Raw genomic sequence first — 26,079 nt, forward strand, 5'->3', positions numbered from 1 at the left:
TTATCTTCATTTTAACCAGTATTGTATTGACGCAACATGTTTGTTTTCTAACACTACTTTTAGTCGCCATCATATAGCCAGTATTGTACCGATGTAACGTTAACCCAACAGTATATATTACTTAGTCACAGCACTAAAGTTTTCACCGATTTGAAGCAAATACCTACTTTAAAAAAATATTATATCTGGAATACATTTCTGTTAGATAATTTTGACAACAATAAAGATGGCGCATATTTTCATTATTGATCTACTTGTTCATGTCACTAACTGGATTCCTTAGTTCTAACCAAGTATATTTGCGTTTTGAGAGCTCACTTGAGACGTATCGTAATAGATTGCGCTATACAAAACTTTTCCTTTTTTTATTATTTTATTTCTTTCTTGTATTTTCTTTGTGAATATCCAGTCAAAAATAGTATTACTTCTGTAAATAACATTTTACTGTTATGTTTTGTTCTTGTCAGAATCGTACCATAATCGTGTGATAGTGAAAATGGAATCGATGGATTCCAAAAGTGTACAGTCTGAATTCATACGGGTTTTGCGATGCTCTTTGCCAGTATTTATAGGTTACTGCATTTGTATGGGAAAATATGAACGAGTTTTTTGGATGGAAAAGCTGTACATCCTTGTACAAGTCTATATTTTCCTATACAAATGCAGTAACCTTTTTATCATATGCTCATTTTCTTTTTCTACCTAAGGCTTAATCCTATAAACAAAATACACTACAAGAAACAAAGTAATTGAATGTATGCTGTATTCCAAACTAAATGCACAAGTATTCATCATTACACAAGAACTGTAATAATGCGCACATAACTCAGCCCAGATAAATTTGAACTTGGTCGCTCACTAGACATAACTTTCGAAAGAAAATAGCGTTTTGGTCTACTTAAAATTGAAATTTGGAGTCATATTGTGAATGAATGCACGTTACAACAACTTTTCCATTTGATCTGGAACGAATAGAATTTGGTATTTTTGTCGATTCTACGAAATTTCGTGATTATGGACTGAATTTATTTGTGATAATTCTACATTAAATACATCGGATTGAAGCAGCGAGGGAGAAGCGTGTTGACATCTGCAAGTGTGTTTCTGTTTTGTCATGAATGTTTGAAATCATAATGTGGGAAAAATATGAAGTCTTTCAATTGCAATTACCAAAAAGATGCTATGGAATATGTTTATTTCATTTTGAGTGCAGTAAGAATGTTGTAATTTCACTTGGAATGTAGTCGAAAGTACAGTACAATTTCGAAATGTGTAATCAAGCTTGAGAACCCATGACATGGCTCATATAATTCGGATTTGCAGAACTAAGGACGTAGATTTTGATGAAATTCAGGATGTAAAACTGTAAGTATATTTTTTGCCATTCTTATTACCAGCTAAAGAAGATAGTTTATGCCTTATCACTTGCATGTTATTTGTAGGTACCCAGCAATTTTATGAAATCTGCCGTCCATCGCCCGCCTAAATCCGACATATTGTATCAAAAACGTTAACGCGGAATGTAGCAAAGCAGCTGGTATGTGGCAGTCCACAAAACATCTGCTTCAGTTCATTCAGAAACAAATTTAATCAACCAAAACGTAAACCGCCTACTACATGAGTGTACATGATTTGTTTACAAATCAAAATTGCTGGCGTATGTATCCACTGTTTGTTTACAATACAAAGTAGTTTCTTTATGAGTGCAATATGAAGATCTGCGCGAGTTCAGCATCGTAAAATACTGAAAGATTCTGTCAATGGAAAGTTAACGGAGAAAAATATGAGCATATAATAAATATGAATTCTCCGACGAACACGTCCTTTATGACCCGGTGCAAGTTGGAAAGACTTTTATTTGCCGAAAGATATATGATAAAAGCGCCATATATCTTAGACATATTTGAAGCGTGCATTAAAAATCGCGTCTGGTGTTGTAACAAATAAAACAATGAAAATGTTTTTAAATAGTATATGTCTGAATTTCACTTGATCTGTCCTTTTGAAAGGTCGCTATCTTTACGAAGTTAAACTGAATTTGATATATTAAAAACGCAATTTATTTAGTTTTGGACCGGAAATAATAAAATGGTTTCACACGTTTCGTAAACTACTGTAGTTGCATAATTAATAACGGGCTCTGATCTCCGTGCATGTATACATATATGTATACTTATGTTTAATTGTTGTAACTGCGTTAAATCCTTGTTTGTTACTTTGATGTAGAGTTGCCACAAGAATAAGCTGGAAAATAAATAATGCTCTATTTTTTCTACCTTCCACTCAGACAGAATATATGTTAATAACGGCAAGGTCGAATTATCCGCTCCTGAAGTCTGGGGTGCCTTAAGAGGTCTCGAGACCTTCAGTCAGTTGGTCTTCAAGCAGATGGATGGAAAGGTCTCTCTCTCTCTCTCTTTCTCTCTCACCAAGACCTATTTACATATATTATATATGTATACACAAAACAGTGCGAAACTAGTATCTAACTAGCATGAGCGCTTTCGACTCTACAATGAGTCTTTTTCAACGGCAAATACAAAACATAGTCAAGACAAACAAATAAAACAAAAATACGTTTATGTTTGCAAAACTTTACATGCCTGTTTCTACAGGAAACAAACCTTTAACTTTATTATGTTTCAGCTAGTTTATTTCAGCTTGTTGCTGATACTGTAAAATATTTGTATTGACCTAGAAATCGATGAGCCATAACGACATCTATTATTTTGTGTAAATTTGATTAAGCGCAAATTATATCCCGGATATTTCATTGTTTAAGTAGTCATTGTAGGCTTAAAGCAAATTTAGAGAATTATTTACAACCGCAACTGGAGTTCGCAGACCAGAAATGAAAAGGAATCTTACTGGATACGCCGCCTTAGAACATTGAAACCAAGCGGTTTGAACCAAGAAGACTAGAAAAGACACCTATGCACAAATAAAATTATGTTTTGCAGCCGACACTTTTCTGTTAAATAATTCTCCAAATTTGCTTAATAGCCTATAATAACTACTATAGCAATTAAATATCCTGGATATTATCTCATTCCAAAGCACATTGACTGCTTTTTGATCCGGAGTTTAGTTAATACATATTTCCTCTTGTGCAGCGTTTCATGGTTGCGAGATATGCCCAACGTTTGAGGCATTGACAAATACATATTTTCTTTGTTGATCGTGTCCTATACAAGGTTTGATCATTGCATGCTGTCTTCGTGAATAGTATAGTTCAGACTTTGAAATCAGCATGGATATGAACCATGGATTCATATTCAGGTGAATATCTCAGTAAGCAATAACTGTTTTTGGATATATATATATATATATATATATATATATATATATATATATATATATGGACCCAGCGCACATTGACAATTCATTTCAGGCTTTTAACAGTAGGGTGTAGGTGTGCGGATCAGATTGATCTACTTATCATTAATAAGATATAGTTCCCCTCCCTCCTTCCATCTGTCCATTACATATAACATACAAGCTGCCTTTTTTAGTACTTTGTTTTTCCCAATTATCTGCGTATGTATGTGTACATATATATATATATATATATATATATATATATATATATATATATATATATATATATTAAAAATAACATGGCAAGTGTTGCTATACAGCAGTTTGATATACCAATACTATTGTTATATCAAAATGGTGATCCGCCCATGACACAATAATAAGCTTATATAAACATTCACACATTATTCATTAGTGACGTATGAAAATAACGATAAAAAGTATTAATAATCCTCGATTTCTAAATTAATGTAATATGGTACACATTTTCATCACAATCCTTTCTGATTTCTGTTTCCCCCCCCCCCCCATGCATAACGGAGAAACTACGCAGAAATATGGAGTGAGAGAGAAAAGGAATTTGGGTTGGATTTCAACCTTGAAATATAAATTACACCAAGTAACCTACAATAATATGGTTCGTCGTAACGATACGTGTGCACTTTCCTTGGGATTTATTTACAGTGCTTATCAATGATGCAAAGTTGCAAACCACGTCGACATTATATAGCAAATTCCTCGGTTACGTGGTACACAGACTGGTGTATTTCATGTTTTGTTTTTGTTTCTTAAACATAATATAATGTTCTAAAAATCGATTATTATTAATTAAATATGAAAATTTCCAAAGGCCTCTCTCTCAGAGCGTCCGCCTCGTATGCGGGAGGTCTATGAAATGACGAACGTAGTGGATTTTAGTTTGTGTCATCCAGCGATATCTCTGGACTTAGGAATGATGGTAAAAGTTAAGTCAAACCGACGAGAGAGAGAGAGAGAGAGAGAGAGATTGTGGTCGGTGGTGCTGTTAATAAAGCAGAATAATGATTTAGACCAACTGTAAATATATTAATATATTGTAATTACCTCTTGTTGGTTCGTCCTTTCCCTTAGTTTCTATTCCACACTACTTTCCATGAACCGGTAGGTGAACGGCTTAGCGTTCACGTGAATGGCGATCCTAACCAAGTGTTTCTAGTGCTCTACCTTTATTATTAAAACCATATTTCATGTTTAATCATAAGTGTGTATTATATTGATTTAATCAATGTGAAGAAATATGGAAACTAAAAAAAGAAAACAGTCAACTTTTTGATATACAGTGGTGATTGAGAACATCCACAAAAGGCATAGAACTACATTTTGTAGCGGAGACACTCGGAGATGTGAGTTCATTCATTCACTAGGTCCATACACAGCTGCCTGTGGTAGTAAATCTCAACTCCGTTCAAAAGGCAAATGTATGTATTTGTATATGATATAAATAAAATATATGTACATTATGTACGCTGTATAAATGATATACCACTCGTTGTATACATTTTTCATTAAAAAAATGAAGCCTTGTTTCCTTTTAATGAAAAGTTTATAATCTCATGGTATCATTGACAAGGCGTACGTACTCACACACACACACACACACACACAATATATGTTAATTCCATTCCACAAACTAGTGAAAGTAAGTGAAGAAAATGTGTCTTATGATATGATACCTGCTTTAAAATGTAACTTTTTTCTTTTGCTGTGATTAAATTAGAACAAACAGCGTAGAAATAGAACAAACAGCATATATGGTTCTATGCAGTTTGCAGTTAATGAGTGTTATGAGTATAATTACCAGAGTACTCATGGTAAATTTAAATAATTCCAGCTTTACATTCGAGAGACTCGTGTCAAGGATTATCCTAGATTTCAGCACCGTGGCGTCCTAATTGACACTGCACGGCATTATATTTTCAAGGAAGTTCTTTTTGAGGTGTGGGTAAGACGTTTGTTTCTTTTTGTTTTTGTTCTCTAATTCCTTTTTATGTTTTTGTCTACAAATGAAGATGTATCTCATGTCATGTTCAAGCGTCGGGGGTTACAAATATGCAGACTACGATCAGTGTAATTGAAGTCGAGATCAAATCGTTATAAGGCGAAACCAAGTAATTTCTTGCCTTATTCTGTGACAGTAACATTTCCACATGTTTGCTACACTATTTTATGTGTCTAATGACGTTAGGCATGCACATGCTTATATCATTAACAACTTTGAACTGTCAATTAACTTGCTCAGATATGTGCATCATAACGACAACCACATTGCTTTGTAGGTAAAAAGAGGAAAACTACATAACGGATAAAAGAGTTGTCTTACTTGCCTAACCTTACTGCCATGGAACGAATTCACGTAAGAATTCAGTATCATATCCAGATGGAATTATTAACTTTATTTTACAGGAATCCATGGCCCAAAATAAGCTAAATGTTCTACACTGGCACATAGTGGATGACAACTCATTTCCTTATCAAAGCGAAGTTCTTCCTAAATTAAGCCAAAAGGTAATAATCTCTCTCTCTCTCTCCTTACGTGTATAAATGCTATATATTTCACTCGTGCATGTACACACGAAAGAGACAGGCTGTATAAATATCTCAATAGTTCGGGTACTTGTTTGCAGAGGTTTTAGCTAAATCCCTGAAATAAATAAGAATTTCGCGGAATTAATAAATGAATCACGGACACCTACTTTTGTCCGCTATGAACTGTACTCATTAAAAATGAATGCACAGCAGCAGAGGGGGCGAATCGGACATTTTGTCCAATCGTTATTTTGCTTAATTAATACTTTCTGCAACTCAACGATCTAGTGTCGTCAGCGCCTGGTAAAAAAAAAACGACGACGTCGTTGGGGGATCGTCCAAACGTCATTTGGTTTAATTAACACCTTCTGCGCGTTGATCCCCAGCGTCGTCAGCGTCCGGTAAGCACATCGACGACCGCGTCGATGTCATCGCCCCCTCTGCTGCTTACAATGAAAATTATTTACAACTAACCGAATATTTGGTCAAGTCCGATACGATATCGTGTCCGAGGATCATGTAAATTTATCGTTACGAATCCATGTGGGGTCGACTGAGCATGACTAAAAAAGTTTCGAAAAACATTAAAGTCCATGTCACCGCCGCACCATGTCTGCCAAATATTTCGTAGCGTGTGTGTATCAACGCCGTTGAACACAGCAAGAATATTACAGTTGTCTCTAATTACTTTTGGAATCTGAGTGTATCGTTGAGTGACATATATCACGTCAGTGTTTTTATGCCTGCCTCTGGAAAATATCCTAGCTGGGTTTTTTTGATTGTCTAACATAACATCATCGTACACGACTAGATTGTTAACGTCGCCATCAATATCATCAATACCCGGTGCATCATTGATATCCGTAATAAACTCAATAACATTTTTTTTAGCGATCGCTGATGCATTCTCGTTGAAATCTTTCAACACCTCGTAGCATCGTTGATCATCTACGCTAGGAGCAACCAAATACAACTTATCCCACTTCATCCATCTCATTATTAAATTGAGTAACAATTGCGTCTTGCCGGATCCAGATGGTCCGATGATAATCATCCGGATCGAGTTTGGTAACGCTGCAACATGCTTAACTGGTTCTCTTGTTTTAGTCGCCGAAAAATCAATTATATTCATATCTCTATACATAAATTATGGATCTATATTGTGTGAAGTGTAGAGTACGTACTGGCACAAATGATATGACAACCGCTACAACAAGAAATAACAGATCGGCCCTTACTGGCAAGTGTGTACAATGCGGTACAAAGAAATTTAGATTTATTTCTATTAGACCCGGAGATGTTTTAAAAAAAAGCGAGGAGGTGACATCGCAGCCAAATTGGCAAAACTCCCCGGAACACCGTGGGCAAAGTATCCAGGAGAAAAACACCTCCCAGGATATAACTACTGTGGCCCCGGAACACGATTAGATATTAGACTCGATGATCAAAATCAGCCCAAACCCGGTGAGTATCCAATAAACGCTATCGATAAGGCGTGTCATGCTCATGATGTTGCTTACAAAAGTAGCGATCTGCAACAGCGTCATATCGCGGATGTAAAATTAATTCACGCATTAAATGCTATTCCTGATAAATCCGTCAAAGAAAAATTGGCCTCATGGTTGGTAAAATCGGCTATGAAAGGTAAATTAATGATTGGAAGCGGAGCTTCTCGCGCTGGTAATTGAAAACGCTAGCGTTTATAATAACAACATGGAATCCATCTATTATTCTCCGAGAGGATACTGGAAGGGGAAGGCCGCAATTGGTAAGCTTGCAAGCGCTGCAAAGGTAACAAAGACCACTGCGGCTAATTGGTTATCCAAACAGGCTATATGGCAAATCTATCTACCACCGCCTAAACAAATCAACTTCTCGCGCTTTGATGTCAGCGTACCTAATGAAGTTCATCAGGCTGATATACTATTTCTGCCGCATGACAACGGTTACAAATACGCGTTAACCGTAGTTGATGTTGCGAGTCGATACAAACAAGCGGAGCCGTTAAAAACAAAGTCGGCAACTGAAGTAGCCGCTGCGTTTGAAAGAATTTATCGAAGAGGCCCTCTGCGCTGGCCAAATCTATTACAAGTTGATCCCGGTAGTGAATTTCGCGGCGCTGTTTTATCAACGCTGAAACATCATAGCGTCGCGATACGACGAGGTCATACTGCGCTACATCGTGATCAGGCAATTGTTGAACGATTCAATCGGACTCTCGCTGAACGGTTATTTGGATATCAATACGCGAAGGAATTCATCCAAGAAAAACGATCTCGTGAATGGGTTAAAAGGTTGCCAGGTGTAATTGCAGCGTTAAATAACGAGATTACCCGAGCAATCAACATGAAGCCCAGCGACGCGATTAAATACGAGTATATACCCGGAAAATCAAAAATAAATAGCGTTTCCAAGCCGATTCTTGGCGATGTCACTGTTAGATATCTATATGAACCAGGAGAGCTTGAAGGCGGTAAAAAAAGAGCTACTGATCCTATTTGGAGTGTTACCACACATAACATATCAACGATAACACGATCAACTGGTAGACCACCGATCTATAGACTGGATTCAACTGCTCCTCAGCGCGGATTTACACGCGAGCAACTACAAGTGATACCTAACGATACTCAATTGCCCCCACGTGGTCTTAACTAGCGCCGTTGCGTCTATTGCACTCAAGACAGGTCAACCTCACATTGTTTTTGACATGACCGAGACTGTTATCGATCCTATCCACGGTAAATTGGCGAGTGTCTTTATCCGAATAACGCCAACTCATTATACAATTGCAACTCGCGCAGTGATTATTCTGTTGTTGTCGTAGCGAGATTATTAATTCGGCATCAATATCAAAACGCCGCTGTTTTTTTATCCTGTTGGCAGTAACCCGAGAGTTTTCTATCAATGACGCTTGCATCGATGGTGACTTTGTCGCCGGCTTCGTCGGTGGCTTCGTCAATAACAATTCTTCGAAGCTGATTTATCCTTCGTACTCTGGACACTGCAAGATAGACTAGATTCGACCATTCGATGCGATTATCAACTATCCAAACAATTGTGTCCGTGATGGTTAGTCCCTGCGAGGAATGTATTGTTGTTGCGTATCCTAGCGTCCACGGGGATTTATCAGCACGTAGCGCGTCCTCGACGACACCGATATCAACGAGCACGATATCATTCAGCACGAGAATTTGTTTTTTTGTTCCCGACGCTGTCGGGGCTGGAATTTTAACTTCAATGTTCTGCCGCCGTGTGTCCGCGGGTCTATAACATAACGGCACTGGACGCGTTGGAAACTTTTCCTTATGCAACGTAAACAACTTCCGCTGAAGTGTGTCTCTGACTATCTTTCTACTCGCTACAATCAAATCGTTTGGTCTCCATGTTTCCCAGAATTCATTCAACGGCGTTTCCGGAATCACCTCGCGAATTATTTCACACTGAACTCTATCCGGCTGTAATCTGATTAGTTTTTTAACCTCGCGCAGTTGTTCATCAAGTGCTCGGTAATCAGTATCGGTTTCTTCATAATAGTCCACGAACCCGCTCAACCAATCATGTGGACCCTCGCCGACAAATGGTGGTGGTTGGCCATGGTCCCCACACATGATTACCGCTGTATTCGCGCGCAACAACCACTCAAGAAACATTTGTAAAGTATCTAACGAAACAGTACATATCTCATCCCAGATGATAATGTCGGGAATAAATTTTTCACCCATTCGATCAGGAGTCCACTCACCGCCGCTGTATCGAAAAAAGCTGTGATAAGTAACGGTGTCAACATTTCGTTGTTTTATCTCTCGCGCTAGTCTATGGGTCGGTGTAAGCACGATTATACTTGCCCGCGTTCGAAATAATTCAATTGCCCGAGTCGTCTTTCCTGACCCGCCACAGCCGCTTAAATAAACCGTCTTGTGTCTACAAATTGGATCAGAACACGATGGTGCATTAGACCATTCTGACAATTTATCACCGCGTAAGTAGTTGTTCTCAACGGTGACATCTGCTGACGGGGAATAATCGCGTCGTATTTCATTTTTAATTCTCCATGTACCCCAACTCTCGTCCGGACTAGTAAACTCGGCTACGTTTCCCTTATACGCTACGTCAATATAAAACGAATCAACGGCTACTCTAACCGCGGTATCGGGGAATCTATTTATCATCGAGAATAAATTGATAGCGGCATAACCCAGCATAGACGCCCTCAAATGTGGATACGCCGGGCTGTCTCCATCGCTGTAGGTAACAACTGTACCCAACCTCGTTCCATTGGACAAGAAAGCTGTTTTGCAGTTCACGTATCTATTTTTTGCCACTGCGTCCTTGATTACGAAATCATATTCTGCGTCATCTATAATCAGCCGTGAGCAATATCGTTTGTAGTCGCAGTTTTTTCCACCTTGTGTGAACTTACCGATTATTCTTCTACCGAGATCTTTTGCCTCGCGGTTTCGTTGGTTAAATATCCTCCTGGACCATTCGATGATATATTCCTCGTCGGCATCAATGTTTTTTCTGGACTCGTCAATTATGCTATCTAGACGCTCCGGTTCTGGTAACCAGACTTCAGTCTGTGCCCGGTATGATATAATCGCGTCACTGACAATCAACGAAACTAGCATGCTACAATCAATCATATACCGTAGCAGCGCTATTGGCAGCCACTTCTTTTCAGCCATGTGTCTACCGATCCAAATATAGCAACAGCGATGGAGTCCTGCCGCGAATTCAAATGATACTATGCGAGCGAATCCGGTTAAATCAAAATCAGGCAGTGGTCCATTAATAGCAACACGAGTCATTTCATGACTGGGGTGTCCAAATCGTCTAAAGTACTCGGCGGCGGATCCATACCCGAGAAAACTCGCTGGATAACAGGCAACCATATCAACCGAGATCATAGCGTCGCGGTTGTATTTAGTGTTCCATAATCCACCGTGATAATACTCCAAACAACTGGATTGTACATCCGGCAGAAATTCCTTGCGCGTTGGTCTCCACGCATTTTTCCTTGCTGCAACATGAGCTACAACCGATGGAATCGTAAAACAATTTGTTAGCAGTTGTTCATCATGCTCCTCAAATTCTATGGCGGTTTTTTTCATCCTGTTGTGAAATGCTTCAGTGCGATATAATTCGCCGTTTGGTCTTACAAACTGATCAAAGGTATCCGCATCGTTTTCAGCGCTGCGAAGTAACCACACTGATACAGGGTCGTTTTTACACAAGTAGGCAATAGCATCAAATAGTTTCCTCTCCGCGAGAAAACCATCCCTGGAGAATTGTTCTCCCAGGAATTCTTCAGGTATATACTTTACTGTTCTATCCCGTGGAAATATTGTGATCGCGGGCGTCCATGCGTGTTCGTTATGATCAATAATTTTGATTGGGGCTCCCTTCGATTTATACTTCGATTCGTATAATACTTCACCGGTTATCGTTGTAACGGTTATTGGAAATCTCAGCGATGTTTCTAATCTCGCTATGTCGCTGATGGTTGCTCCACGCTCTTTTACGGTTAGTTCCCACTGGTTGATTTTGCTACGTCGTAAATCAGTCAATTTGTTTCCTCGACATGCATTTGTAAAATGCTCTATTATTCGTTCTGCTACACAATTTATCCCAGTTGACTGTTTCATCGGTTTCAGTTTTCCGATATCAGGTTTCTTATTTAACGGGTATATTCCATAAACAACTGCTGTTTCAGGATACGCTCGTTCATAGTATGGTCTATCAATTCCGGTTAACAACCCCGGCTTGGAGTCGCGGCTGACAGTGACTGTTTTCTTGTCGCTGAGAACTCGTTCAAATTTATCACGCATGATCCAATCGCCTGATTCCACCCGGACAATGAATTTTACTCTGAAGAAATACCTTTTACCGTCAAGTTGTGATATTATCGTTGCTGCGCGGTTGTCGTTCATGGTAGCATCAACAACACCATCAATTCGAAATGTTGACCAACTATGAGATGCACCATCACGCTTGAATTCATTGATACAATCGCGTATTTTACTCAACAGGGTTTTATCGTTTATTAACGCTTTTGGTGTGTCCTTGAGGACTCTATCGAGATTGAACTTAATATTTTTCCGGGGCTTAATTGCTGCCAATCTCTCGAACTCATCCATATAATTAAAACAAGTATTTAAATGAAAGAATATAGTATAATGAATCACTGCAAATGGTTGATGATTGGGTCGATAACCCCGTGCAATAAATCATGTAGAGGTGAATTCTGCGGGTACCATTTACAAAGCGTTCGTAATGGTTCTCTTGGTCCCCTCCCGTGCTTGATTTGCCACGTCGGTGTAAGAGGAAAATCGCAGTTATGTATTAATTGTGGCGGAAAGCGATACAGGGAACTAAAACGCTATTATGACAAGCGAATTAAAAACGCCGTCATTGACCCCACCGCCGATTTCGTCATCAAAACCCCCCAAGACTACGTTGAAAGATTCATAATTAAACCAAATAATAAATTAGACAAATAGTATTATTATACAAATGGACCAAGAGTTCAGACCTCACCCCTTGCTCGTCAATTACGAGGCATCTCGCGACGGCATTGTTAGAAACCGCAGACTAAAAAACCCAGTTGGTACCGTAAGTAATCAGGGGTATTTGATGTTTAGTGCCGGGGGAAAAATTTATCTTGTTCACAGGGTGGTATTTGAAGCATTTAACGGATTAATCGAGAATGGACTTGTGATTGATCATATTAATAATAATAAGACTGATAATTCTCTTATAAACTTGCAAGCTGTCTCGCAGAGTCAAAATACCAAAAAAGGCCAAACCGGTAAATACCCAAAGAAAGCAAAACCCGTAAAGTCATTTGATACAACAACTCACGAGGAAAAAATATTTCAGTCGATGAATGAAGCCAGTAGATATTTTGACATTTGTAGAGCCTCGATACGATTTGTTGCAGAAGGAATACAGAATTCAGCGATCTCAAAAAAGACCGGGCATAGAATTCGATTTTCATATATAACAGAAATTAGCGAGTGACGAAGTCACCGTGACAAGGCCACCATGACAGTGTGAAACGTTATTGTCTGTTCCGGAAGAAAACAAAGTATGAACACCTCGGGGTTGATACACGGGTTTTCATTTTGTAAAATAATTTTTTTTTATTTAAAAACAAGATGTTTTATAAGAATAATGAATATCGAAGACATCAATAATATATTAACTGAGATTTCAAAATTAAAAAATCAAGGAATTGAATTATCTGATGGTCTCGACAGTGAAAAAATATTATCCGATTATGAGATTATTAACGAGCAATCAAAACGAGGGCGTTTTACCCTGGCCCGCGAGTACTTTTTTATAAAACGATTACAACATACGATCAATGAAAACTTGTACCACAATGACGCAAATGCATTCATTGGACTATTTACTGCTGTTGAAATAATACGAAAAAAACTCGGACGTGTTTATGAACGACGCCGGGAGATTTCTAGCAAGATCAAAAATATTAGAAGGATTATAGACGGAGCCTCCGGCGGGAAATTAGAAATTGCGGAGCAATTGCAATAATGGTAGGCGAATCACTTACTACTCGGCTAGCCAGAGAGCGGCTAGCGGCGCTTAAAAAGTTTATACCGTTACGAGACAGGGTCCGAGAACAACTTCAAACGCGGCAGCAACTACAAACCGATTTTGCTGTTGGAAGCGAACAACTCTTTGCCCCGGTAACTAAAGCGACCAAAGACGTTACGGCGGCAACAGAACGGGCAATATATGGGGATATTCCTAAGGAGGGCGAACGGAAAGAGGCGCCTCTTCTTCCTGTACTTGAAAAGATAGCAGCAGAGACAGAACAAACACAGCAACGGATAAAACAACTTTCCAGTGATATAAAAACCCAACGAGAGTATGAACGATTAGCTGATATTGATGATTCTGAACAGGGTGATGTTGGTGAATCTCAAAAAATTTCCTCTCAAAGAGGGATTTCCTTTGTAGATAAACTCACTGAAATAGCTATAACACAAATAAAACGACCTCAATTACTGAAATCCGACGATTATAGGGTTTTTGGTAATTTTGCCGCTCAAAGCTATCATTCAAGAAAAAAATTTTTAAAAGACGAGTATAAAAACAGTAATATAAAACGAGATGACTGGGTTAATTGGTTGTATAAAACGAATAAAGGGATTGATCGCTTGGATACAAAAGAATTGGAATATAAAGAATTTAAAAAAGGAATTGATGATTATGATATACGACAACAACAAGAAATACTACAACAGCAAGAACAGCAAAAAGGAGCAGTCCGAGAAAAACGTCAAAAAAAGCTGGTTCTAAAAAAACAAGCGGAGAGGGGTATCCAAGTGGTAGTGGTCTAGTTGAAAACGCTAGTGTTACCTGTCCTGGTAGTGTTCTCAGTGATATATCACGGCTGGAAGTACTAATCGGAGGAAAACGAGCCGGAAATAACTCTACGGAAATAATCAATGAGGCCGCTGATATTTGCAAGCGGTTATTTGCAGGCGGTATTATGGACATTAATGCATATCGAACGCTCATAGACGAACTCGTGGATGATTAATTGGAAAACTGGTGTTTTTAATAAGGATGATCATACACTACAACCATGATAAACCAGTACTCGTCTACGTGGTAAACTCGCGATTGCCTGTTTACCGCGCGTGGTACGGAGATGGTCTCGGTAGCACCATTGCGGGGTTATTTACAAGAATGGCTCCAAAAGTAGCGCCGTTAGCCAAACAATTAGGAATGAAGGCTATTGATGTTATTCGTGATAAGGGAATTAGTGCTATTGGAGATGTTGCCGGAAGGGCGTTTTCTGCCGCGCGAGACAAACTAATGTCGTTGGTGAAATCCAGGAGAAAAAAACAGAAACCACCGGTAATGCCATCAACGACAGTGATGCCTGCAAATGTCAGTAAAGTAATAAATAACGCCGTGGAAGAAAAATTAGAGTCGTTGGCGACTTCGCCATCCGCCGATGCGGCAACCAACGCGCTCATGAACGCGATAGCGGGGAGTGGTTTAAATTCAAAGAATTTACGACGAAAAAATCGCAATTGAAAACATCAACATGATAAATAATAAAATGTTTGCGCGTACCGCTGATCCCGCGTTTGATATGGATGCCCCAGTGCACAGGGATGATTCTGTCCGCGATTATCAATATTATTCTTATTATGCAGCGCAACCCGACCTACGATCGCGAATTGAACTTCAGGTCCAAGATACCAGTAAATAATTTCTGCCGTGTGAAGCGTTTATCGAAATCGAGGGAGAACTCGTGACAAATGCCGCCGATAATGCACCATACGCAGATGACCCTCGTGTTCGAGTTGGTTTCGTCAACAACGGTATCATGGCGTTATTTGAGAGCGCCAGATATCTTATTGACGGGCGAGAAATTGAATCAATAGAACGCGAGGTTGATGTTGCAACGACGATAATTGGGTTGGCGAGATACTCGGATGATTATACAAGATCGGCGGGCCCATCTATGATGTTTGCGAAGGATACCACTAATAACGCTGACCATATTCAGTACATCAACGTGCTGGCGGAAAGAGATACCGCAGTTGACCCACAGGCTGAAGCAGCCAATCCAGATCGCAGAGCAAGACCAGGCGCTAATTTCAATATTATAAAAAGTCTTAACGATAATTACAATATGGGATTCGCAGCACGAGTAGGAATGTTGCAAGGACCACGCCGACAGTTTTCATGCGCGATTCCACTCCATCACATATTTGGATTCTGCAGAAATGTCAGAAAAGTTGTCTATGGGGCTAAGCATACAATCGCGCTGACGCGAAGGGGCGATGATAACAATGCAATATGGCATACTGCTGGCGTCGCTGCCGGTAAAGTCATTTTAACTAAAATGGCATTGTGGATGCCGGTGCTGACTCCATCAGTTACCACGGAAGCACGATTGTTAGCATTTATGGAACAGGGAGGGAAATCGCTGTTGAGTTGGCTAGCGGTAACAACTGATGCTAAAGAGGATAACGTCGCCGATACGTTTACATGGCACCTAGCATCAAAACAGGGTGTTTCAGCCCCGCGTCATATATTCATAGCGCTACAGAATAGGGAACGATTGGGCAGTCAAGAACGCAGCCATATGATATTTGATCAATTAGGAGTCAGGGATGTTTCGCTGAGAATAAACGGACAACAGGAACCATCCGAGGATATACAGCTTAATTACGGCGACAACCATATCGCACGTGTGTACCATCGATTGCTGTCGTATATGGGTCGTGATCAAAACGTCGACACTGGTTTGCAAATATCACAACTTGATTTTAAAAACCTGTATCCGATTTATTATTTTTCGCTGGAACATCTTGATTTAACGAGACAATCCGTCGTTGATATACACTTCCGAGCTCATATAGCCCCGGGTAATGTTAATTATAGAGCGGTTGCTGTCATTCTCAGCGATAAATCAATGCTGCTAGAAGGTGTTGGTGGACGAATGAGAATCGTTGATGCGCCAGTGGAAAACATGTAATTGAAAGCACAAAACGCGTTTACAATAAAATGTCGTATAGTGTCGTCAGTGTAGAGTTGACTGATGGTCAAGTCAAGAAATTACGATCAAAGTCGGCTAAACAATGCGGGACCACAATAACGCTGAAGCCGTCGCAGATGGCGGGTGGTAATCATAAGATATCGTTGACGGCGCGTCAAATAAAACATTTCAATAATGCGATGAAGAATAAAAAGGGTGTTCAAATAGATTTTTCAGCCGCAGCAATTAAAAACATGGAAAAGACCGGTGGAATATTTCCGCTGTTAGCTGCGATTCCAGCGTTGATTGCCGCGGCCGCACCAGCAGTGGCTAAGGCGGCGGCGTTAGGAGCCGTTGGTACCGCGGCGGGGATGGCATTGAAGAAGGCAACCGGGAAAGGCTACAAAAAAAAACGACCCGTGGCCGGAAAGGGTCTAAGACTACCGGGAACCCCGTATTCATGGTACTCGGGAAAGGGTCTAAGACTACCGGGAACCGTTTATTGACTCGGGAGTCAATGACTCCAATGTCTAATTTTGATTTAATAGATGCCGCAAACGCGTTAGCGATAAAAAACTTCAGAGGTGTTTTTATGAGGGATCAATTACCGGCGGCCCCAAGGAATACTGAAACCGGCATAATTAACCTCGATGGGTCCTCCGGAGCGGGAACTCATTGGGTTGCGTACGCGATTGATCCGCGTGTGATCGTCTATTTTGATTCATACGGGTTAGCCCCGCCGAAAGAGTTCATGCGGTATATCCGGGCGTGTTCAGCCCGGGCGTGTTCAGCCCGGGTTTTTTATTCCACGCTGCCAACACAGCAATTAAGTGACCCACCGATATGCGGCCGTGAGGTATTGAACGTACTCGCGGCGATTTCATCATCGCGGAAACCACCTCATGTGGTTGTAAACGAATACACTAGTGGGAAATTTAGAGACAATTACATTAGATAATAATGATTGATATTTGGGGACGACCGGTTTCGGCGCTGAAAGAATCCACGGAAACGGCCGCCGCCGACATAAAAAAACTAATTGAGGATGAAATCGCTGATATGTTGAATTTAACAAGTGTTGACCCGGGCGAAATAGTTATATTTCAAGACCGCCAGGGTAAATTGAAATCCAGTAATGTGTCGCTGGATGACGTTTTAATACGACAGCGTGATGCCGCCGAGGACACTATCGCGTTGTATACCGGCGACGGACGACTTAAATCAGGTGAATCCATCTTGACGATAAATGGAAAAATAAGTACACTTGGCAACAATTATATATCCGTGTCGGATTCGTTAAAAAATACTATTTCGGAGTTTACAACGCTGTCGGGTCAATTTCACACGTTGCGAAAAAATTTTAACAGGGCTGATAACGCCATTAATAAATTCTTTGGTAAAAAAAATACCAAACCGGAAGAAATTACAATAACTATAAATGATATCACTGTGTATGGACAGGAAATAGTAACGCTCAAAACCGAGGTTGAAGCGAACAAAAAAAGTATGACCGAGAATACACGGGAAATAGGAACAATCAAAACTAATGTTGTAACGATCATAAACAATGTAGACGCGCATGGACAGAGAATAGAAACAATTAACACTAATGCTATAGCGAGCAAAAAAAGTATAGACGTGCATGAAGGGGAAATAGAAGTACTTAAAATTAATGTTATAGCGAACAAAAAAAGTATAGACACGCATATACAGGAAATAAATACACTCATTACTAGGGTTGCAGCGAACAAAAAAGATGTGGACACGCATATACAGGAAATAGGAACGATTAAAACTGATGTTGAAGCGATTAAAGACGGACTACCGAGAGTAGCAGAGCAATTCGAAAAAATAAAAATCCCTCATGAGAACATCATCAACACAGTATACACAATTCGGCATGGATCATTCGATTGGACTCCTACACAGAATACAGTAAATATTACCGCAACTGTTAAGGGCATTTATCGATTGACACTGGTTTCAATGATGCAGTTTAATATATTATCGTCGAGTTCATCCGGGTTTAACAATACAATATCAACAATTATAGACAAGAACGCAACTGAACAGTTTACAATTTATGCCGTTGATAGAAATCTAGCCGGGGCAAACATTACATGGTATGTGGAATTTGCAGCGAATCTAAGTAATTAAAAACACTAACTCTTTTAGAATAAAAATGACCACCAGGGTAATTGAATCAGAGGCATCACCAACGTCACATCAATATCGATTCGATACCGCAAAAGAATTCTCCGCGAATTTGAAAACGCTTTCCGAACAATACCGTGCAAAAATAAAAAAATACCGCAGAAAAATAACCGCCATCGACGCGGTCGTGTACTCGGTGTCGGGCATAGTAGCTGGCGCCGGTGTTATTTTATCCACGGTGACCACGATAGCCCCGATCGCTGTTCCAATCGCTGTCTCCGCAATGACAACAGTTGCTGGAGTCGCCAACGCAATCACTAGGAAGATATCATCGTGTTTTCAGAAAAAACTCAACGAGTATACAGTAAAACATCAAATAGTATCCGACGCGTACTCGAAATTATCCGGGTTAATCTCGTTATCGATTGATAATTTGTTCGTATCCGATGTTGAATTCTCCACGATGGTCCAGTTGTATAGCTCCGCGATGTCAAAAATCGAGGATTTTCAACTGGAAGCCGGAACCACCTGGTTGTTGAAATTAGACACTAAAGACAACAAATAATAATAATGTCGCTGAACCCCGAAGGGTTTCAATTACTTCAGCGGATCGCGGATAACACCACTCCGGTACAAACAAATATGATATCAATAACGTCAACGAAACCCGAATTCAGTGTGAACTTCCCATCGCCGGTTCCAGTAAAGGAAATAACGCTGGCAAAATTGCGAGTATATCACAGTTGGCCTAATATCCGAGCGAACGCATTTAACGGACAACAACCTAATAACTCACTGGTTTTTGCATGGACAAATAAACCCGATGGGACCCACTGGACAACAAATTTTTACAAAAGTCATGTTACTGAAATAAAATTAGTCAATTCTTATCAATTTTTATGTGCTGAACACGAATATGACAGTCAAATTGCAAAATTGGCTCTAGTTTTTTTGTAATCTGCAAGAAATTAATGTTTACATAACGAAATGCATTCCAATAGTAAAAGGTCAACTGTAATAGCCTACCTATAAAAAATCAAGTCATTGACTACATCTTAGATTTCTTCGCCTGTCTCTTGTACAGCTGTTCGGGAGCATCTCTGAGGAGTGTCCAGCAGTAGTCAGCCAGCATTGTAGTGGACCATTTTCCCTGGTATCTTTGTTCCATTGTTGCGATATCTTGATGAAAACGTTCGCCGTGTTCATCACTAACAATACCACAGTTGCTAGGAAAGAAATCCAAATGGGAATGAAGGAAGTGAATCTTTAGAGACATATTGCAGCCAAGTTTCTTATACTTCATCAACATGTCTTCTACTAGTTCCTTATAGTTTTCTGCCCTAACATTTCCGAGGAAGTTTGTAGAAACTAGGCGAAAAGCATTCCATGCTTGTTTCGCGTCACCTTCCAGCAAGTTGTTGAACCGGTCATCTTTGAAAAGCTCTCGAATCTGAGGACCCACAAAAACTCCCTCTTTAATCTTTGCTTCGCTGAGTCGAGGGAATTTTTCATGCAGGTATCGGAATGCTGGCAAAGTCCGGTCAATGGCTTTCACGAAGTTCTTCATCAAACCTAGTTTGATGTGAAGGGGTGGTAGCAAGATTTTCTGAGCCTCAACCAGAGCTGGGTGTTGGATATTCTTCTCTCCAATGGCTACATTCTGCCTGTGAGTCCATTCCTTCCTCATGTAGTGCATTTCCCTTGCTCGGCTATCCCACTCGCATAAGAAACACATGTATTTTGTATATCCTTGCTGCAGTCCCATTAAAAGGGCAACTACCTTCAAATCACCACAGAGGTGCCAGCTGTACTTGTTATACTCAATGGAATTCAGTAGCTGCCTTAAGTTATCGTATGTCTCTTTCATGTGGACAGCATACGCTACTGGAATAGATGGAAGAATGTTTCCATTGTGCAAAAGCACAGCCTTGAGACTCAGTTTCGAAGAGTCCACAAATAGTCTCCATTCTTGTGGGTCATGAGTGATTTTTAAAGCATTCATGAGGCCCTCAATATCGGAACAGAATATCAGATTACTTTCCTTTCTGAAGAAAGGCTCCAATTGCTGGTGGCGCTTTCGATATGCAGTAATTGTGACATCTTCTTCTAGAAGATTCCATTGTTGGAGTCTTGATCCTAGCAATTCTGCCTTGTTCTTTGATAAGTCCAAATCACGAATCAGGTCATTTAGTTCTTCCTGTGTTATTCTGTGTGGGGTTGATGATGCACCACAGTGAAAATCTGGATCACTGCATGCTGATGGACCAGGAGAAGAACAGGTCGACTCACCTTTGTCTTCGTCAGATGAATCAAGAGAATATTCTGCTGGAGGTTCTGGAATAGGAAGTCCCTCACCATGTGGAACTGGTCTCAATGCAGACGGAATGTTTGGGTAGACTATTCTCGACTTCTTTCGCTTCGTTATTCCGCCGGAAAGAGGAGGAACCAAGCAGAAGTAACAGTCATTTAGGTGGTTGCTTGGCTCTCTCCACACCACTGGGACTGCAAACGGCATTGATGACCTTTTGCAATTCAACCACTGTGAAAGCTGTGTTGTACATGTAGCACAGCATATATGCGGAGCCCAAGGCTTGTCTTGGTCACCAACCTTACATCCGAAGTAAAGATGATATGCCTTCTTCACTTGAGAATTGATACTTTTCTTCTGGTTGGCAAATGTCACTTCCCCACAAATATAGCAAAAATTGTCCGCGGTATTAACACACTTTCGAGGCATTACTGTTCTTTATTGTACGTAAATGGATAAAATAATAAGTTTTATGTAACAGTAGCTTGAACTGTCTCGCACAACGTCTAAAATATTTTAAATGCTGAACCTATCTGATTGGGCTTTATATAGTACACTGCTTACGTCAGCTTCAGCAGCCGCCTGGCATTAGTATAATAGGCCTACACATGTATAGTACACTGCTGACGTCAACTTACTTCAGCAGCCGCATGGCATTAGTATTGCATTGCATCAGAAAATGATGCAATCAACTGTGGATGATGTGAGCATGATGGTATTATGCAATGTTACATCATTATTCCGGATGTTGCTGCAGTCCTACTGGAGAAATTTACACAGTGAAACATAGAAAATGAGGTATATGAATATCTTCAAAACGAGAGCCAATACAAATTTTTCACGGTTATATTCGTGTTCGGCACACCAAAATACTACAGATTAGGGCCTTTTCAAGTCAGTAATGATTTCACTGTTGACCAGTGGACCCCAGACTGGAATGAGGTTACAATACCAACTGGGTCATACCAAATAGAACAAATTAATAAAGAATTTCAACGCAGGATAAAATCGATCACAGGAAAAGAATCAAAAATCGCTATTACGGTTCATGAACCGACGTTATCGTCGACGATTGAAATAAGCACACCGGGGTATATGGTTGATATTTATAACAGTTCAATAAGAACCATACTAGGATGGCCTAAGAATCCACCCGAGGACTTGCACACGAATGAGAAATCGTATCATGAAATTATTACCAGTTATCAAGATGATTTGTCTATTATAAAAAACACGTTATTACCCAGTTGGTTTATATTTCAAGACAGGAATACCATACAGTGGTATTTTCAGTATAAGGAAACTCCTGAATCGCACGTCATATTAACAGTTAATTTAAATGATATCAATAGTTTTTTTATCGAGATTAATCGTAATTACCAATTGCAACTAGAACAACTACGGAAAACAAAAGCACGAAAACACGTTGAGGTGTTAAATCAACTTATATCAGACATGGAATATATCAATGAACGAATCGTTAAAATAATATCCGCTAACAGCGATGATAATAAACAAAAATTCCTAACCGAGTATAATATCACAGAAGCCGATTTACCCGATTTCAAGTTTCCAGGATACAACGCGCCAGAACTAAGAAAGTCTCTTAATGATGTTCTCGGTCCATCAACTATCCTCAAACACGATAACGGAGATGGCGGTAGGCATATTGCTCCATACAACGTAAATATTGCATCGGTGATAGCGATTAATCTAGTGTGTGATGTTATCGAAGGAAGTTACCAGGTAGATACCAAGCAATCAAATCAAGCTCAACAGGGATATATCCTTTATTCGTTTTCACCAACAGCCCCTCCGGGATTTTTAATCGTTGAGAGTCCGATTAATCCGGTCTATATGCGATGCCATGATCGGTTTTTAACGAGAATTAATTTTAGAATTACCGATCAGTCAAATAACCTAATTGATCTACAAGAGGAGGAGTTAGTGATCACTCTGTTTGTAAGATCATTGTAAATAACTCCTTAGCAGCAGAGGGGGCGATGACATCGACGCGGTCGTCGATGTGCTTACCGGACGCTGACGACGCTGGGGATCAACGCGCAGAAGGTGTTAATTAAACCAAATGACGTTTGGACGATCCCCCAACGACGTCGTCGTTTTTTTTTTACCAGGCGCTGACGACACTAGATCGTTGAGTTGCAGAAAGTATTAATTAAGCAAAATAACGATTGGACAAAATGTCCGATTCGCCCCCTCTGCTGCTTGCACTAGTCAAGTTCATAACTACATACCATGGTTTCGGAGAAACAACGCTATATGCAAACTCTTAACATAATCGCTGCATCTTGAAATGTAGGTCGCTATGGCGTACTTTTGGTCGTAATGGTGATATCTTCTTTGATAAAAATACTCCTCAAGTTTCATAAATGTACAGACAAAGATGCAAGAAAAAGACTTAATAACTCGAGCATGAAAATGTCTCTGCAACATAAACTTCCCGCGGTGTATAGTACCATTTGAAATGAATAGACATTATGTTTAATGGCTATACATACAAAATCGTCAGATAAACTGAGCTAATTGCAAATACATGGGATAATCGCTGGAGCGTTGAATATCAGCCAGTGTGACTTATTTTTGCCAGTGGGGAGAGTATTACCTTCCAAAATGAATAGACCAGTTGGGTTTTATGGCTCTCCCGTACGACAGTGTTTGAGAAACTGAGCTAAATGAAAAAACTTAACGTTATCAATTGTGTGTGAAAAATAGGTCACTGTATACAATTTTTCCTTATTGAGTATCAACCTACAAGATGAATCAAACCATCAAATTTCATGACTGTACAGGCAGTAAAGTCATGAAAACTTAGCCTTTTGGGGAAAAAAGTATGTGATCACCGCAGCATGAAAATGTAGGTTATCGTAACACGTACGTTCCATTAATGGATATGACCCTTCAACATAAATAGACCCATCCATTTTCATGACTGTACATTTAACGATATAAGAAAAACTGAGCTAAAAGCAAAGACTCGAACAAACACGAGCTTCAGACCAATATGACGAACTCTTACCCTTCAAGTTTCATGGCTACATTCAGCATTATCAGACAAATGGAGCTAAGTGCAAAAAACACGAGGCAACAATCTGAGCGTGACAAATCGTTTAATGTGATATATTTTTACCCACTGGTGAAAAGTACCGTCCTTGATGAATAGACCATCAAGTTTATGACTACATATAACATTGTCGGATAAAATCAGCTAAATGCAAAACTTAGCATAATAACTGCAGCATAATTTAATATCACTCTGACCTAGACTTTGAAAAATAGTGTCATACAACTCACAGTCAAGTTTCATGACATTACTTGGAACATTGTTATAGAAACTGAAATAAATGCCCAAATAAGTTTATCTTGACGCACACGCCGTCAGAAAATTGATTCTTATGCCCCTCGTCTATTCTCACGGACGAAACAAAACTTGGCAACATATCCTCTGCTGGTTAATAACCTAGGTGTCTTCAATCTGGTTGCATTGACAGTATTCACCCGTCTAGCATATGATATATATATATATATATATATATATATATATATATATATATATATATATATATATATATATATAATAATTGATTTATTAATTCAAGAGCTCAAGAGCTTCACAATAGAGACTGCGTGCACGTCAACAACCATTATGTCATTGCCTATGAGTGCCAGATCTTGCAGGGCGTTGTTCGAATAGAAAATGTAAAGTCACGTATGAAACAATTTCCTTGCAAACGTTTTCCAATTTTGATTTTAGCTCTACTTTACATCGTCTGGACTTAAATTCAGTCTAGTTTGCAAAGTTATTCACAAAATATTCACTTGTTTAGTATTGGAACTTATTTGGTATATTTCGCTGTAAGACTTGCGGATCAAATAATACGGCCTAATTTATGTTTGTTTACATTTTGCAGGGGGCATTTCATCCGACATTAGTATACACTCAGAAAGACATCGCAGATATAATTGAATATACCCGCCTCAGAGGTATTCGGGTCATACCGGAATTTGACTCTCCAGGTAAATTAAACTGAAAGAGCGGGGGGGGGGGGCAGGGGAGTGGGGGAAGTGTCGCTTATTTTCTGCAAATAAAGTATGTGATATATTGCAATTAATCAACTGGAGTCATTTATAACAATACGTAGGTTCCTCTGATATCTTAAAGTTAAGGACCATAATCATGTGACTTCTATACAATATAGTTATATTGATGATGAATAAGAGTTTTAAGTAAACTTTCACGTAGAAGCACGAGACAGACATACACAAGTGTCTCAAATTATAAACGTATGCAATATCTATAGTGCGCACGAATATGAGACAACCCTTCAAGAGCATTTAAATAAAATTGCATGTCTTCAATTTTTAGTATAGTCTTAGAAAAACGTGCAAATAGGTAAATAAATCTTGCATACCGTAGCGCACATGCTTTCTTGTTACTCCTTCATGTACACGTTGTACATTACCATTTATCTCATTAAGTTGAAAGAACATTTCAGATTATACTTTGTTTTAAATAATTTAGACTGAACTCTTAATATTGATATTTATTTATTTATTTATTTATTTATTTATTTCGTCTACAGGACATACGTTTGCCTGGGGTTTAGGATATCCAGAGATCAAAACGAAATGTTACGAAAATGGAAAACCGCTCTTTGGTCCTCTAGGACCTTTGGATCCTTCTAAAAATACGACCTATGAGTTTTTACGTTCCCTCTTCAGAGAAATTTTTCATGTGTTTCCTGACAACTATATCCATCTTGGTGGTGACGAGGTTCACACTATTTGCTGGTTAGCATGTAACGCTTTCGATACCCGCGGCAACACTTGGCGACACTCTGACTTAGTTATATATTACTGTCAGTGTGCACGGTTCGACTATGACCTTAATTGTGCACTAAATGTGAAAACTATAGACACACCTACGTACACACACACAGACACACACACACAAAGTATACTGGTATACTGAATTTATGTATTGAAATATTTAATAAGGTTTTGTAAATAATAGCTTCAGTCCCGTGAAGCTAAGGAAAATTGAAAAAGAAAAATATTACTTATTTTGATTAAATACTCGATTTACAAGAAGACGTAAATCGGCCACTAATTAGAACGGAATAAATGGCATAGAACAATGACTACTAAGTACCCTCATTTTACCTGATGGATTTTACGAGTTAACTTC

The 26,079-nt window shown here is 39.4% G+C and overlaps 1 protein-coding gene across 1 annotated transcript; it reads left to right on the forward strand.

Moving 5' to 3' along the window:
- Positions 1-892: 892 nt before the first annotated feature.
- Positions 893-25,867, forward strand: LOC149780911 (beta-hexosaminidase subunit alpha-like). Its single transcript, XM_089936436.1, has 5 exons — positions 893-2,400; positions 5,189-5,299; positions 5,761-5,862; positions 24,803-24,908; positions 25,475-25,867. The coding sequence occupies exons 1-5, from the start codon at positions 2,389-2,391 to the stop codon at positions 25,861-25,863; spliced, it is 720 nt and encodes a 239-aa protein (XP_089792562.1). The 5' UTR covers positions 893-2,388; the 3' UTR covers positions 25,864-25,867.
- The last annotated feature ends 212 nt before the right edge of the window (positions 25,868-26,079 follow it).

Source organism: Sinohyriopsis cumingii, chromosome 16, assembly GCF_028554795.1.
Source record: "Sinohyriopsis cumingii isolate HCF-2022 chromosome 16, ASM2855479v2, whole genome shotgun sequence".
In the NCBI taxonomy this organism is placed as follows: Eukaryota; Metazoa; Mollusca; class Bivalvia; order Unionida; family Unionidae; genus Sinohyriopsis; species Sinohyriopsis cumingii.